At 39.6% G+C, this 16,312-nt stretch overlaps 1 protein-coding gene across 2 annotated transcripts in view; it reads left to right on the top strand.

The window, feature by feature from the left end:
* The first annotated feature begins 628 nt into the window (after nt 1-628).
* CTNNAL1 (catenin alpha like 1) overlaps nt 629-16,312 on the top strand; it is a 98,622-nt gene continuing 82,938 nt past the window's right edge. For both annotated transcript variants that reach the window (XM_069105964.1, XM_069105955.1), the window contains exon 1: nt 629-877. In XM_069105964.1, coding sequence (XP_068962065.1) covers nt 746-877 — 132 coding nt within the window. In that variant the 5' untranslated portion in view covers nt 629-745. The remainder of the gene's footprint in view (nt 878-16,312) is intronic.

Raw genomic sequence — 16,312 nt, 5'->3', positions numbered from 1 at the left:
AACCCCTTTATAGTGAACACAGTTTGCGAAGGAATTATGCTAGCCTACAACAAGAAACGTTCCCCTTCCTTACTTCTTTCCTTCTCTCTCTCATTACCCCCCCCCCTTTCCTTACTATGCCCTTGGGTTCAAATATTTGTTAAATGAGTGAATCAATAACTTTTTAGCCCCTGGTTAGGGTGTGTTTAACAAAGGTATTTGAGAAACCGGAGGGTATGATTTCCCCAGGAATAAATTAAAAGGAACTATGTTGAAACGTGAACGGAGGCACTCTCGGAAACACCCAGAAAGACTATTACAGAAAATACTTTCCAGGTAAAGCTTAGCTCGGAGAGGTAAATGCTCTTCGATCTCCACGTTCTCTACCATTCAGGACCATCCCTACAGGGTTCTGCTCTCGCCAGGTCCACCTCTGGGGTTTACCTGGGACCTTGACATCCTGGGTGCGCGCAGCAGCCTCCAGGACCTTGGCGCAGGTGAGCCTGAGGCCACGCGGCTGCGGGAGGAGGAGGGTGTGGACCCGCTTCTCGCCTCTCTGGGGCGGCCCCCCGCAGTCCGCGCTCGGTGCCCCTCCCCCCCCAGCGGCGGGGGACGGGCCGCGCGAGCCAGGCGGGGGGCGGGGCAGGGGCGGAGCGCGGCGGGCGCAGGGGCTTTGGTGGCGCCGGGGGCGGCGGCGGCGGCGGTGTGACGGCTGGGGCTGCGGGTCGGGGAGTGCTGTGGGCCTGCTTCGCAGTCGCGGACCACCATGGCCACTTCTCCCGGCGGAGGCGGGGGCTTGGGGGTTTCCTCGCTAAACTTCCCGGGCTTGGGCTTTGACTCGGGACTGGAGATCAAAACTCGTTCGGTGGAGCAGACCCTTCTTCCGCTGGTGTCGCAGGTAAGATCGCGCCCTTCGCGAGCCCAGACTCCCTGACCCCCTGACCCACGCGCGGCCTCGGGGCCCCCTCCCCGCCACCCCGGGCCGGGGGCTGCGGGCCTGGGCGCCGGAGGCGGAGGAAGCGGGCCGGCGATGGCGGCCGGCCGCGGGAGCGCGGGGGCGCCTGATTCCTCCCCAAACTCCGGAGGAGCTGAGCCGAGTGGGAGGACGGCGTGACTTTTGTCCGTCCCGCCCCTGTCTCGGCTCCTTAACGGTCTCCGAGAACCCGACGCAGTGTGTGTGTGTGTGGGGGGGGGGGGGGAGGAATGGGGGGGCGTCCCTCCTGGGGCGAGGGGCCGCGGAGCGCTAAAGTTTCCTGCGGGTCTCCGGAGTGCGCGAGACTGGGAGGCAGGCAGCCCGGGAGCCGCGGCCGGCCCGGGGCCGCAGGCAGCGGCGGAAGGGAGGCAAGGTGGAGGCGGGGAGCCCGGGGGTACGGGATCTGCTGCGGAGACTTAGTGAAAGTGGTGAAATCTTCCTCTTAGTTCTGTCTTTCTCTTTGTGTGCCCAGAGGGCAGGCTGCAAACCGCCAGCCAGAGATGGTAATCACTCTGAAAGGTACCCTACCTCAGCGAGAAATAAATGTATATCCCTTGGAGGGGGTGTGTGTGCGTGCGTGCTTAAGGTGCCATCTTAAAGTGGAAATACATTTTGGGGGCACTGCGCAGGTTGACCAAATAAATGTGCAGCCCTTGGAGGTGTGTGTGTGTGTGTGTGTGTGTGTGTGTGTGTATGTGTGTATGTATGTATGTGTCCGAGAGCGTGTGTCTGTGTGTACGCGCGCGCGTGTGTGCTTAATTTGCTGTCTTAAAGTGGAAATACATTTTGGGGGCACCGCGCAAGTTGACCAAGTTTTGAAAAGGAAATCTAGATAATAGATAAAAGGGCACATAGAGTGTGGAGTGGCATGGGCTGGAAGCAAACGCACTTTGTGTACCTCTTTGGTATTTGGGTAAATATGTTTAAAAATTCAGATTTTAAAATTCTGACTGCACTTTATTGCTTATTACAAAAAATACCCTTCGGTATTGTCTTGGAGGTTATACTTACGGGTTCTGATTAATCAGAATAATTCAATTCTGTAGGAGTCCAAAAATATTTATCATACATGGTTTTAAAAGTTTTAGTACATTTTGTAAACATTACCAAAGAAGGTACTATCAACTCATTTCTCTTAGTCTCTAAACTTCTCAGACGAATAATCTACATTTTGTTTTCTACTTATTCGGTTTTTTTTCCTTTAAGTTTCTGAATTTGGCTACCATCCTCCCTATGTCTCTGAAACTTCTGCTTCTAGTCATTAATGACTTCTTTCTTCCTGGCTAGATCCCATACATAATCAGCTGTCTTGACCTCACTACTGCCTTTGCTAGTGTTAACATTCCTCGTTTTTACTGAAAATCTTTAGACTTTTAGCTTTCTAGCGGTTATACTGCTGTCTTCATTTTTCTCAGATTTCCCTAACCTCTTCCCCCGATCCCCGCCCCCACCCCCCACCCCCCATGTCTTTGAACTGCCGAGGCTTAAAGGTCTTGGGTCCCTTTCTCCTCTGCTCCCACACTCCGGGCCTTGGGGAATTTAACACAAATGTAGCTGTTTACTTAGTAGACACTAAATACTTTGCTCCTTAGTTTACATCTTCAGCCTAGCCCTATCTTTTTAGTCGACTCGGATGTCCCTTTGACATTTTAAGTTTACTGTAGGTGGTATCTATCCTCTTCCCTTGCTTACTTACTTGATACCAAATACCTTTGTTGCTCCTTAATTCACATCTTCAGCTCAGACCTTTCACACTTGTCTTTTCAGTCTACTTGGATGTCCCATTCACAGTTTTAAATGCTGTCCTTGGCATCCCCATCCTTTCACCATCTTTTAGCACTAACTCCAGTCTTGAAACCTTAACATTGCTGTTTGTTAGTTCTTACTCTTCTCTCTACTCTTCCTCCCGCCTCTCCCCACCCCCTTAAACCTTTTCTGTTCATAAACTATGACTTAACATTTGCCTTAGTTTGAAATGGAAAGGAGGGCTTGTTGGTTGAGAGTCTCGAAGACCAAGTTTAGGTGTTTGTATTTGAGAGAGTAATAGTAGCTACTGTAGTTTTATTAGTAGGGAGGTGATTTGATAAAAACAGTATCTGAAAAAAAAGTTTAATATAGCATCCCATATAAGAAAAATGATAGCCTGGAGGTGATAGAAGCAAGAGCGGCATTACTGTTAGAGAAACAAGACTTAGAACAAGTTGGTACAGGCACACCCCACCCAGTGACATGAATTGATTCCATGAAAATATGACCTAGGCAAAACATTACAGGATGCAGTTAGTGCTACAGCCACAGTGTTATAAAATGGAGATATGTTCCAGGGCAGCCAAAATTTAAACTTGAAATAAGTCTTTACAGAGACTTGAGACTAATGAGGAATTGAAACATTGATGCAGAACTAAGAGAAGTAGAGCTTGTAGGAGATGGATAATACTGGAGCTGACTAAACTTGGCAGGGAGAGAGAGGTAGCTGTGGCATGAAAAAAGAGGTAAAGATGAGAGCTGGTGCTATTGTGGCCAGAGTCATTGTAGGCCCAGCTCATCAGTGGAAAAAAAATGGAACTTCAAATTAGAAGGGTTTTTGTTCTCCCTTTTCCTTTGTCTTGGCAGAAAAATGAGCTCTGCAATGGCAGGGAACAGAATTGCAAGATCAGTAGAACCAAGCACCTTTGCAATATTCCCCTTTCCTTCCCTAACTCCTCACCCCTAAGTTGGAGCATTATTATTATTTGATGGAACTAGAGTGCCTCAGAGAAACCACACTACTAGGTATAGGAAGTAGTCAAGTAACCATGGCATATATGACTTAGGATGTTAGGACTTAGAACTGGAAATGGCATTAGAAATATAAGTTCAATCCCCTTATTTTACAAATAGCAGACAACTAGGAAGTGACAGTCAAATTTGAACCCAGGTCTTCTTATTCCAAATCTAGTACTCTTTTCCCTATACCATGTCGAATATTTTGGGAATGCTGAATGTATACAAAGTTTTGACATTGTCATGGTATGCCATCAGGTTCAAAATATAGTGAAATCTTTTTATTAATAGACTATTTTTTTTTTTTTGCTTTTTGGAGGGCAATTGGGGTTAAGTGACTTGCCCAAGGTCACATGGCTAGTTTTTGTGTTGTGTCTGAGATTGGATTTGAACTCAGGTCCTCCTGACTCCAGGGCCGGTGCTCTACTCACTGCGCCACCTAGCCACCCCTATTAATAAACTTTTCACTGTTTACAGGTGATTTATAAAGCAAGAAAGTAATGATCCAGTTTGAGTATTAAGTGCTCAGTCAAATATTTCAACTGGATTTTCTGACATTGCAGTGGATTTTGGTTAGCACATCTGCATGTATTATTGTTATCATTATTGTTATTATTTTGAGACTGAATCTTCCTATCTTACTTCTGCTAGAAGTGCAGCAGCCACTTACAAACCAATACTTAATGGTGCAGAAGCTTTAACTTGCTCCATTTTTCCAACTTGGTCTGGATTGCTTCTCCTTCAACAGCTTGGTAGCCCTTAGTTCCAAAGAATTCACCATATTAATGCCAGGCTTAACGTGGACATTAGTTGGTTTTTAGCACTGTTGCAGCTCAGAAGTCCTGAATTCAAGGTGTCCAGCACCCTCTCCACCCCTGCTTTCCTTATCAGGGATTATACACCTGGCTGGTTAGTATACGTTATTGTTTCTGTTATTATATATACTGTTATTATTGTTAGAAGTAACAGTATATAAGGTTTACAAATTTAACTGATTTTGGTTGGGTCAACATTTTGCAAGTGTATCCATAGAAGGCTTTGAAAGCATAGAAAATTTTAGAATGTAGACACTTAAAGCTGGAGGGTTCCACAGAGGTTATATGATCCAACACTCCTTCTAAAGTAGGAAACTGTTCTGTAACATTCCTAACAGTTGGTCATCCAGCATTTACTTCAGCATTTCCATCATTAGTAAGTTCACTAAGTATTTGTTGTTGTTCCTCAGTCATTCAATTGTGTCCAACTCTTTGTGACCCCATAGATCATACTGTTTATAAAGTTTTTTTTTTTCTTGGCAGAGATACTGTAGTGATTTACTGCTAATTATTTGGGAAGCTATTTTCATTATGGGGCAGCTCTAATTGTTAGAAAAGTCTTATCCTACCTTCCTGTAACTCTCCCCCTTGATACTAATTTTACCCTTTGGAGTTAACCCTGAATAAATCTTCCCTTCTCCATGACAGTCCTTCAGATATTTGAAGGTAGCTCTTCATTCAACAGGTACTTACTGAATATCTAGCATGTGAGAAGCAGTATGGCATAATGGATAGAGGGTCCATCAATGAATCAGGAAGACTTGGATTCAAATTCTTCTTCTGATAGTGGGCAAATAAATTACTTAACCCCAGAGCTTTAGTTTCCCTAACTGTAAATTATAGACAGAATTTTTGAGCCTCAAAGGCTCAAAAGAAATAATGTATGCAAAGTGCTTTGCAAACTTTAAAGATATATATAGATATGCATGCATGTATCGATATATGTGTGTGTGCATGTGCCAGTTGTTTTTGTTTTATTTTTATTTTTTGCACAGAATTGTGATTTCAAGAATTTCTGATATAGAAGCTGTCTTCATCTGTACAGATCATTAGCAACTTCTCTAGCTTATAATTACAGAGAATTGCATGTGGCACTGAGAGACTAAACTATTTGCTCATGATTACTAGTATATATCAGAGGAAGGAGCTGAATCTAAGTCTTCTCGGCTCCATGACCATGATATAAAACCATGCTGCTTTTCATAAGTGCCATTTCTCATAATAATCATAATATTACCTGTGCAGGAAGACACTATGCTAGGTGCTATAGTTATTGTCTCCCTTTTTTTTTTGGTGTTACTTCCTCAAGCCAAATATTCTTGTTCTTTCAACAGTTCCTTTCATATCACCCTTTCAGAATGAATTTTAGTTTGTCAGTTTTTCCTCTTAAAATGTAGTATCTACCACCAGAGAAAGAACTGATGAATTCTGAATGCAGATCAAAGCATACTATTTTTCACTTTCTATATTTTTTTCATGTTTTTTTCCCCCTTTGGGTCTGTGTCTTTTTTTGCAACATGACTAATATGGTAATATGTTTTACATGATTAAATATGTATAACTTATAACAAATTGCTTACTGTCTCCGGGAGAGAGAGATTTGGAACTCAAAATTTAAAAAAAAATGAGGGCAGCTAGGTGGTGAAGTGAATAGAGCACTGGGGCCTTGGAGTCAGGAGGACCTGAGTTCAAATCCAGCCTCAGACACTTAACACTGACTAGCCGTGTGACCTTGGGCAAGCCAATTAACCCCAATTGCCCTGTCTTGTCCCTCCAAAAAAAAGCAAAAAGAAAATTTAATGTTAAAAGTTATCTTTACATGTAACTGGGGAAAAATAAAAATATTTTTTAAAATGTAGTGTCCATAATTAAACATAGTATTTTACTTGTTGCTTGATCAGTGCAGAGTATGGTGAGTATATTTCTTCCTGTGCTCTGAACACTAAGATGACTTTAATTTTAAGTAGCAACATCTTACTGTTGGCTAATACTGAGCTTGTGGTCAACTAAATAGCCCAGATAAATTTAGCATGGACTACTGCCAAGCAGATATTCTCTTCTAGATACCCTGTATTTTTTCAAGTGATTTTTGAATCTCTTTTTTAGCCTCTGATACATTTAATCTTTTTAGTTTTGACTCAGTTTTGAACATTTTTGAAATCATTTTGAAGATACAGGATTTAAAGTCGGAGAACCTTGATTCTCTCAGTCTCTGCTGCTTAGTAATTGTTTGATTTGAGACCACTTACTTTACTTCTCTGGGTCTCAGTTTCCTCCTCTGCAAATAAGAGGGTTGTACTACATCAGGGGTTGGGTACTTTCTGTAGGGTCATAAAGCAAGAATGGTTTTTACAATTTTAAACAAGGTATTATTGTGTTTAAAAATGTAAAAACCGGGGTGGCTAGGTGGCACAGTGAATAGAGCACTGGCCCTGGAGTCAGGAGGACCTGAGTTCAAATCTGGCCTTGGACATTTGACACACTAGCCGTGTGACTTTGGGCAAGTCACTTAATCCCAATTGCTCTCAAAAAAAATTAAAAAAATAAAAATGTAAAAACCACTGGCAGGCTATACTGAATAGCCTATGGGCCAGATATCATCCTCAGGCCATAGTTTGCCAACCCTTAAACTAGATAATCTATAAGATCCCTTCCAACTCTATGTTCCTATGAATGCTGATTTTTGTCATCTGTTATATTAACAGCAATTCGTGTGAGAAAAGAGCCAAGGGTTTTTTTTTCTACTTTGTACAAGTTTAATATGAGTCAAAAGTTTGAGTAGTTACTATAACAATTACACAAGTAATTGCTTACTAAAAACTAATGCTATCTTGGGCTATATCAACTCAATTCAACATTTATTAGATGTTTACCAAGTGCGTAGTAAGATGTCTGTGATAAAAGTGGTAATAGTCCTGTAGTACTCTGTACTACTCAGGCTACATTCAAAATATTGCATCCATTTCTGGGTTTTCATACTTTCAGATGGGACATCAACAAACTAGACTGCATTTGGAATGCAACCAAGATAGTGAGGGATGTAGAAACTGTGTCATCAGGGAAAAGTTAAGAGAAGTGGACTAAATGTGAAGTGTCATGTAGAAGAAGGAATGGTCCTTTTTCCTATTTATTTCAGAAGACAAAACTAGGACCAGTATGTAGAAGTTGCAGAAAGGCAGAGAGAGAGAGAGTGGCAGAGAGAGAGACAGAGAGAGACAGAGACAGAGACAGAGAAGAGAGAAAACATATTTTTAACAATTGGAGCTGTCCAACAATGAATTGTGCTGCCTCATTCACTAGTGAGTTTTTCAGTATTGGAAATATTCAACCAGATACTGATTGACTATTGTGGGTTGTTCCTTCCTTGAAAGAGTACCCCCACATTGTTAAAGAAGCTGAACTAGATAATCTCTACATTTCCTTTTAATTTTATTTTCTATGATTCTGTGATAATCAGTTGAACAAAATTAACATGGTTTTTGAAAGGAAAAATAATACCACTTTAATTTTTAAAGTGCTTTGAAAATGATGAATAAATATGTGGACAAGAACTAATGACTTTATTCGGACTTTCAAAGATCTTTTGATAAGAATTCATGCTAAAAATGGTTTTAAAGAAAAACAATATTTTGATCAAAGGGTACGAACAGGCAGTTTTCAGGTGAAGAAATTAAAGCTATCTATAGTAATATAAGAATGTTACAAGTAACTGTTGATTAGAGAAATGCACATGAAACAACTTTGAGGTACCACATCACACCTATCAGACTGACTAACATGACAAAATAGAAAACTGATAAATGTTGGAGATGTGGGAAAATTGGAACACTAATGCATTGTTGGTGGAGTTGTGAACTGATCCACCCATTCTGGAGAGCAATTTGGAACTATGCCCAAAGGGCTATAAAACCATGCATACCCTTTGACCCAGCAATACCACTTCTAGGTCTGTATCCCAGAGAGATCATAAAAAATGGGAAAAGGATCCACATGTACAAAAATGTTTATAGCAGCTCTTTTTGTGGTAGTCAAGAGTTAGAAATTGAGGGGATGCCCATCAATTGGGGAATGGCTGAACATATGGTATATGAATGTAATGGAATACTATTGTTCCATAAGAAATGATGAGCAGGTAGACTTCAGAAAAAACCTGGAAAGACTTCCATGAGCTGTTGCTGAGTGAAGTGAGCAGAAGCAGGAAAACATTGTACACAGTAATGGTAACATTGTGTGATGACTAACTTTGATAGACTTAACTCTTCTCAGCAGTGCAGTGAACGAAGTTCCAAAAGACTCATGATGGAAAATGCTATCCACATCCAGAGAAAGAACTATGGGGTCTGAATGCAGATTGCAGCATACTGCTTTCTCTTTTTTTTTCCCTGGATTTTTTTCTTTCTCATGGTTTTTCCCTTTGGTTCTAATTTTTCTTTACAACTTGACCAATGTGGAAATATGTTTAATATGATTATACATGTATTGCCTATATCAAATTGCATGCTATCTTGCGGAAGCATAAGGGAAGGAGGGGGAGGAAATTTAAAACTCAAAAAAAATTTTTTGGAGGGGGGAAGGCAAGGCATTTGGGGTTAAGTGACTTGCCCAATGTCACACGACTAGTAAGTGTTAAGTGTCTGAGGCCATATTTGAACTCAGGTCCTCCTGACTCCAGTGCCAGTGCTCTATTCACTGTACCACCTAGCCGCCCCTAAAATTCAAAATCTTACAAAAGTGAATGTTGAAAACTAAAACTAAATAAATATTTTTTCAAAACCAGTTAAAAAACTGAATAACCATGGTTTGCCTTGAGTAAACAATATGCTAGTATACATAGTTGGGATGGAGAGAAAGAGACAGATGTGAGACACGTATCAAAAAAAGACTTAGCAGGACTTGGTGATTGGTGAATGGAGTCAAATATGAATCTATGATGCCAGATTAAAACATATCAAGTATTTATATTGCATTTTAGGTTTGCAACGAACTTAATATATGTTGTCTCATATGATCCATGTTTTAAGTCTGGAAACGACTAACAGAAAAAGGAAAGTTTACTGTGGGAACTAGTTTTGGTGGATCAGAGTTCATTCATCAGATATTTATTGTGTACCTTCTTTTGTACAAAAGGGGTGGGGGAGAGTGCTGCGGTGCAACTGCTGATCAAGGAAAATATGTTCATTTGTACTTCTGCATATGCCTTAAAATTAGCAATATACTAAAGGGAAGGAAGAGGGGGAGGAATTGCTGGTGGCTGGGGAGATATTAAATATGCTAGGGAGAAGGGGAGAAGACCCTAGAACAGGCAGAAAAGGCTGTTTCTCTACAATATCCCATATGTGCAGTAGGTGGTTAATAAAGTTTGAAAACTCAAATTGAGATTAAGAACTAGTTTGGGAAAGGAGAAGTCTAGATACTTTTTTTTCTCTGTAATAGGTGAAAAGATGAGAGAGCTTGAGCCTATTGGCCTCTCTCTTCTGTCTTATTTTCAGAATTTCATAACTACAAGTACCATTAGAAAAAGAAATTAATGGGCCTTTTATGTTTTCAGAGAGAAGCTTAGACCAGTAAAAGCAATTTCCCTAAGCAGTTCAACAGCCCTCTTTTTTCCTTCTTTTCATTTCTGGACCTGGTTCATTGCTCATTCACATATCCAAGATGTATATTATATACTGAAGGAACTCTGTGGGTTGACCATTCAGCTATGTATCACTGACTGGGAAATAAACATTCTTTATTCACTTGGTTTTTTCCTTTGTGGAAAATTAGAGTGAATGCTTTCAAATGATTATGGTTCTCATTTGGGAGATTCTGGAGGATTCCTGAGCTTGGTACTAGTTGATCCCTTTTCATTTTCAAGCCTTCTCATATTGCTATATGGCTATGAGACATGAGATACCACAGTGTCCAGGGAATTCAAATTGATGATTACCTATATGGCAGTAAAGGGATAAATGGTGGGCATTAACAGGCATTGCCAATTGCAAAGGGAAAGCAGCAAGAAGAATGTCATTAGAAATCTGTATAACCAGAAAAGAAGATGACCTGATCAGGTAGATAAAGTAAAGGATAACTAGTAGAAAATCTTTGTGCTCCATTGGTATCTACAGAATGTCAGAAAACCTTGAGGAAAGACTCTACCATGTTGGGTAAACGCACTGTCAATGGTTTAAAGGAACAAAAGGCACAAATATGAAGGACTTGTTGGGTTGATTGACATCTGTGTCCAGATAATGACAACAGGTCCATTGAAATACTTATTTAGGGGTGACTAAGTGGCGCAGTGAGTAGAGCACCAGCCCTGGAGTCAGAAGGACCTGAGTTCAAATTTGACCTCAGACATTTGATACACTTACTAGCCGTGTGACTTTGGGCAAGTCACTTAACCCCAATTGCCCTCCAAAAAGAAAAAAAAAAACAACTTATTTAGGCTTTGTATCCCACTTTCAAAAGGATTTGAAATTTGAATTTTATGAGATTAAATATAATGCAGAATGGGACAGTTAGAAATAAAGAATAACTTTATCTAAAAAGGACAACTGACTACTACTTCTGGACAATAAATGATGCTCTTGATTTTCTTGATAGCTAAGGCAAAGAGGAAACCTGCTAGATTATGTAGTTTTAATTTTCTGACTAAAGAGGGCACATAAAAACTGCTGAGATAGGGATTTCTATGGAACTACACTCAAGGAAAAAATTATCACGTGGATCCTGTATGAGGGACCTTGGGCAACACAGGCAATTTCCTCAGTTAGTTTTACTTCTTCCCTTCAAGATCTATTTAAATTCATAAACATTTTATTGACCCTGTGAAAGGTAAATGATATGACATTAACTTTATCTCAGTGAAGAGATATATAAAACATTTTCTGTGGCTAGTATATGAGATAATATGTCTGGGGTGCTTCACTCTCTGGGGATCTAATAGTACTAGGTTAGAATGAAAACATCTACATAAATGGATAGTTACCATGATTCTTAGACTAGTTTAAATATCAGAACCTTCGATTGCAGTCATTTCATGATTAAACTTCCTTAAGTTCCTATAAAGCAAATATTCTCTGTTGTTTGTTAAAGTGTAAGCTTTGTATCTTAGCTACCAGTCATGATGTTACTGTTGTCATTCCATGACTATTCACCTTTGTCATGTCACTTAAGTAGTTGATTAAAAAGGTTTTAAAAAATGAAATCACTGGTAAAAGTTTCAGAACTAAACTTGTATTCTCACACGTATGGGCCGACCTATTTTCAGCTGGGGTCATTTCCTGCAGCTCTGGAACTTTTATTTTTTCACAGAAGAAAAAACCTTGTATCTTTTCAAACATTTGTAATAAGTATACCCCCATAATGTTGCAATAACCAGGGTCATTTTTTTTTCCAGTGGCATCATCAGTACACTATAAATAAAGCCCATTCTAACATTGTAAAGCCTTGACTGTAACCTTGAGCCAGTTCTCAGAGATTCAGATCAGTTAGTGATGATGTAAGTTAGCACTCCATGGTATTAGCTTTTCTGCCAGTCTACTAATTGTCATACTACTTAGAGTTTGTTCATAAAACATTTTTTTCCTGTAGAAATAACTGTGGTGATTTCATGGTTTTATATAGAGATTCAGAATTTCATGTAGAGAGTATCCTAAAAGTCTTAGTGCAGTTTTAAACTATTAAAGGGAAAAACTATTAAAAAGTAAAACTGTACTGAGACTTTAGGGACAGCCTATATAATCTTTTTATTTTCTGCTGTGTATGTGAAAATGTTTTCTTCTTTTGTTTAAGATCGAAATTTAAAAATGAAACTGCTTATCACAGTGACATTGTCTTGCCTAATGTATTTTTTTAGAATCAATTAATCATGTCAGGTTGTACCTCTGCTTGGTTGGAACCCTGGAGTTCTGCACCATTAGCATAGAAGAACTCTCTTTAGCCTAAATAATTCTTAGGATAAGAGTTACCAGTTAACCATATTTACCCTTGAAAAACTATATATCTTCTAGAGAACATCTAATTTTAAGCAAAACTATAATATCATATCATCAAGGATGTTTGCTGTGAAATGCATTCACAAATAGTTAATGAGTTAACCTGATGGATAGAGTTAATTAAATGTTGGTGAATGCCTACAAAATACAATCAGCTTTACTTTGATGTAGTTGTTGTAATTCACTTTCTTTTTCTGGCAATAACCAAACTACAGTTCCACCTATCCTGTCCAGAATGGCGTAGGTCAAGTTTGAGGTTAGCTAATAGGACTAGTTGTTACTTAATAAGTGAGGTAGAGCCAAAGTGGGAAGAGACTAAACTGTGAGGTTTGGTAATACATGAAGGCCTGGCAAAACACCAGGAAGACTAGAACAGGGAGCAGAAGGCCAAATGTTGTAGCTCTGGTTCAGACTGAAAAAGCCGTTCAGGGCACTAAGTGATGTGCCTTTGGTGTCCCAATAGGAGGGCCCTTTTTACAAATGCAGGCAATGTCTCTCCCCTCCTAGGCCTTGAAGACCTAGCTGCCAACCATCACTGTACCTGAGCTTCAGGATGTGTTACGGGATGTGTACTGAATGTTGACATTTAGAGGTTTCGTTGGACTCTGAGGCATGGTCCTCCTATCTGTAGCTTACATTTAATCGAATTCTGGAATTCTGGAATCTCTCCTTCATCAACAACTTTCAAGCACAGTAGGATGATCAAGGAATTAATGAATGAAAATCAGATTGAGATGGACTAATGAAATGTGGGATGTGCTAGCAGCAAGCCAGGCTGTGGGACTATAGAGACACAGAGCTAATGGAGCAAGAAGAGAGAGAACATTGAGGAATAAGCAAATTGACTAGGTCTTGGTGGGAGAAATAACACAGTGGGCTGTTTTGGTTAACGAATGCAATACCACCAGCATAGTATCCTGGACAGGGGCAGGTTTGTGACAAGGTCTAGTGATGCTGAGTACTACAGTACCTAAGAACTGAGTAGGAACCATAGATATCCCATAGTTTTTCCTCCCAAGTCCCTCACTCAGGGCAGGTCTCATACTTGTGTATATAGAGTGATATGACATCAAATCCGTGGCTGCTAGAAATTTAAAATGACCAAATGAAATGTCCTGAATATCTTAACATATGTTGTCTAGAGTTCATCCTGGCATAAATAGAAGACCTCCCCATGGTTATGTATATGAGTTCTTCCATTTATAATCCTATGCTAAGTGTGGAAATGAGTTGGTTTTCAGAGTAAACAGTTGGATCTGAGTACAGGAATCCTGCAGTTGCAGTTGTCATACAAAGCCTGTTCTGTTTAACTGGGAAGATTTTGACATGCAGAGTAGTCTTGCTTGTGGCAAAGAATTTTCCTCTAGACTTGAAAATCCTAATTATTAACTCAGTCCATTGGCACATTAGGACTTATGTTTTGGGATACAAGAGATTCTGAAAAGGCTAGCTAAAAAGAAATAGAATTTACCAGAACTAACTCTAGTTTTCAGTGTTAGGCTTTCAAGATTCTGATCATCTCTTTGTGTGATGGTGGACTTTCCTGAAATAATGTTCTGGGAGAGGCAGTCACCGGTTGGGAGAGTGGGGTCCCAGAGCAGAAAGGCAGTTAGTGAGATGTCTGTTGAGTAGCATTTATTGAGTATCTGCTATATATCAAGCATTGTGAGAAGTACTGGGGCTTCAAAACAACCAAACAGGAAACATATACAAAGGTAACAAAATATGTATGTAGTAAATAGAAAGAAATTTTAGGGTAGGGGAAGAATACAGTTGCTAAGTGGAGGAGCCAAGGAAAACTGTGTAAGAGATGGTACCTACCTACCTACCTTTGTACACAGCTGTGCTTGAAAGGAAACGTAGAGATTCTCTTAGGTAGAGGTGAGGAAGGAGAGTGTTCTAGGCATTGGAGGCAGCTTGTACACAGTTATGGAAGTGGAAGATGGCACATCATGGGTAGAACATAGAGTGTGTGAGGGGAAATAATAGTCATAGCTAGCATTTACATAGTGCTTAAAGTTTTGCAAAAGTCCATAATGAATAATCTCATTGGATTCATTTGATTTTTATAACAACCCTGTAAGATAGTTACTACCATTATTCCATTTTGCAGATGAGACTGAGAGAGTGACTTGTCCAGTGTCATGCGGCTGTTAAATGTTTGAGGAAGAATTCAAACCCAGGTCTTCTTGACTCTTTCTAGAAAGATATAATGGAGTCAGATTGTGAAGGGCTTTCGATACCAAACAGAAGAGAATGTCCAGTTAAAGACAATAAAATCATGCCATCAGTATAAAGGAAAGTGTTTGCCTACCTGTTTAATGCAGGAAGATATGCATCATGTTTATATAATTTGGATCAAGCTTTTAGATATAGATGGAAGAGAAGTAATAATGCATGGTCCTGTTGCTGCCATTTAAGAGCAGGTTAGATCTGCTGTGAGACCATTCCTGCTTATTTTTATTTTAGCAGTTGTTTTTGATGTGGATTCCTAAAAAGTATCAGTTACTCAATGACTATTAAAACTGAACAATTTGGTTCACGGTCATTAAACCAAAGACTACAGCTAGTCTGCAAATATCTTGAAGTTGTTAACTCTTCAGTGAGGTCTAACAGAAAGAATTGAGTGTTGGACTTAGAGTCAGGAAGACCTTCAGTCTCTAGCTGTGTGACCATGGGCAAGTCACTTCACTTCTCTTAGGCTCTAAAATGGGGATGATAATAGAATCTACCTCACAAAGTTGTAGTGAGGATCAAATGAGTTAATGTTTATAATATGCTTTGTAAATCTAGAAGTCCTATATAAATTCCATCTTTATTGTTGAACAGCACTGGGAAGTGCTATTTCTGCTTTTTATTGAAGAGAAAAGCTGGCATGGGGCTTATTATTATTTCTTATTTAAGAATTATTGATACATTTCATTTTTATTACACATTATTTTCTGAATATACTTCCTGCTCCCTTATGCAGTGATCCATACCCATAATTTTCTACCTCTTCAAGGAAGGGAAGGAGGTGCATATCTCCTTTCTGGGGCCAGATTTGGTCATTACAATTCCATGATACTCAGTTTCATTATTTTTGGTTCTTTCCATTTACTTTGTTGCAGTTGTATATGTTGTTTTCTTAGTTCGTTCAATTCACGTAAGTCTTCCCATGCTTCTGTGAATTCTTCATATTTGTCATTTCTTACATTATATTAATATTTCGTTACATTTATGTCCCACAGTTTGTTTAACCGTTCCTCAGTTAATTAGCATCTACTTTGCTTCTAGTTCTTTGCTGCCACAAAAAAAGTGCTGCTATGAGTGTTTTGGTATTTGTGGGACACTTCTTTTTGTCCTTTACCTCCTTGGGGTATAAGGCATGGATTCTGAAAAGGATCAAAAAGGTGGTTAGTTGGTAATTTTGAGATAATGGAAGATTTTTCTTTTTGAAGATGGAATAGATAGTATTTTGTGTCTATCCTGAGGGAACTATATTAATACAATTCATTAAGATTAGTTGTTTGGAAACTCTAGTTTTTTGCACTTGGGACAGATTAAAAAGACTCTTATGGCAAAAAAAAAGTCTTCTTAGGACCTCTTTAGTTTGATTAGTCCACAAACATTTCAAGTTACTAAATATTTATTAAGCACCTGTGATGTGCAAGTTACTGCACAGTATCTGGAATTACTGACTTCCACCTATGTAGGTCCTACAGTCAGTTTTGTATCTTGTTTATCTTTTATGGTTTCCAGACAGAATACATTGCATTGCATATCTGGTGTTCATTGAATTACATCAAAGAAATAAATGGGGG

The sequence above is a fragment of the Petaurus breviceps genome, unplaced genomic scaffold (assembly GCF_028583685.1).
Source record: "Petaurus breviceps papuanus isolate PSGF00001 unplaced genomic scaffold, PetGlider_PUasm1.0 138, whole genome shotgun sequence".
NCBI classification, from domain to species: Eukaryota; Metazoa; Chordata; class Mammalia; order Diprotodontia; family Petauridae; genus Petaurus; species Petaurus breviceps.
This window is presented reverse-complemented; position numbering and strand designations above follow the sequence as displayed.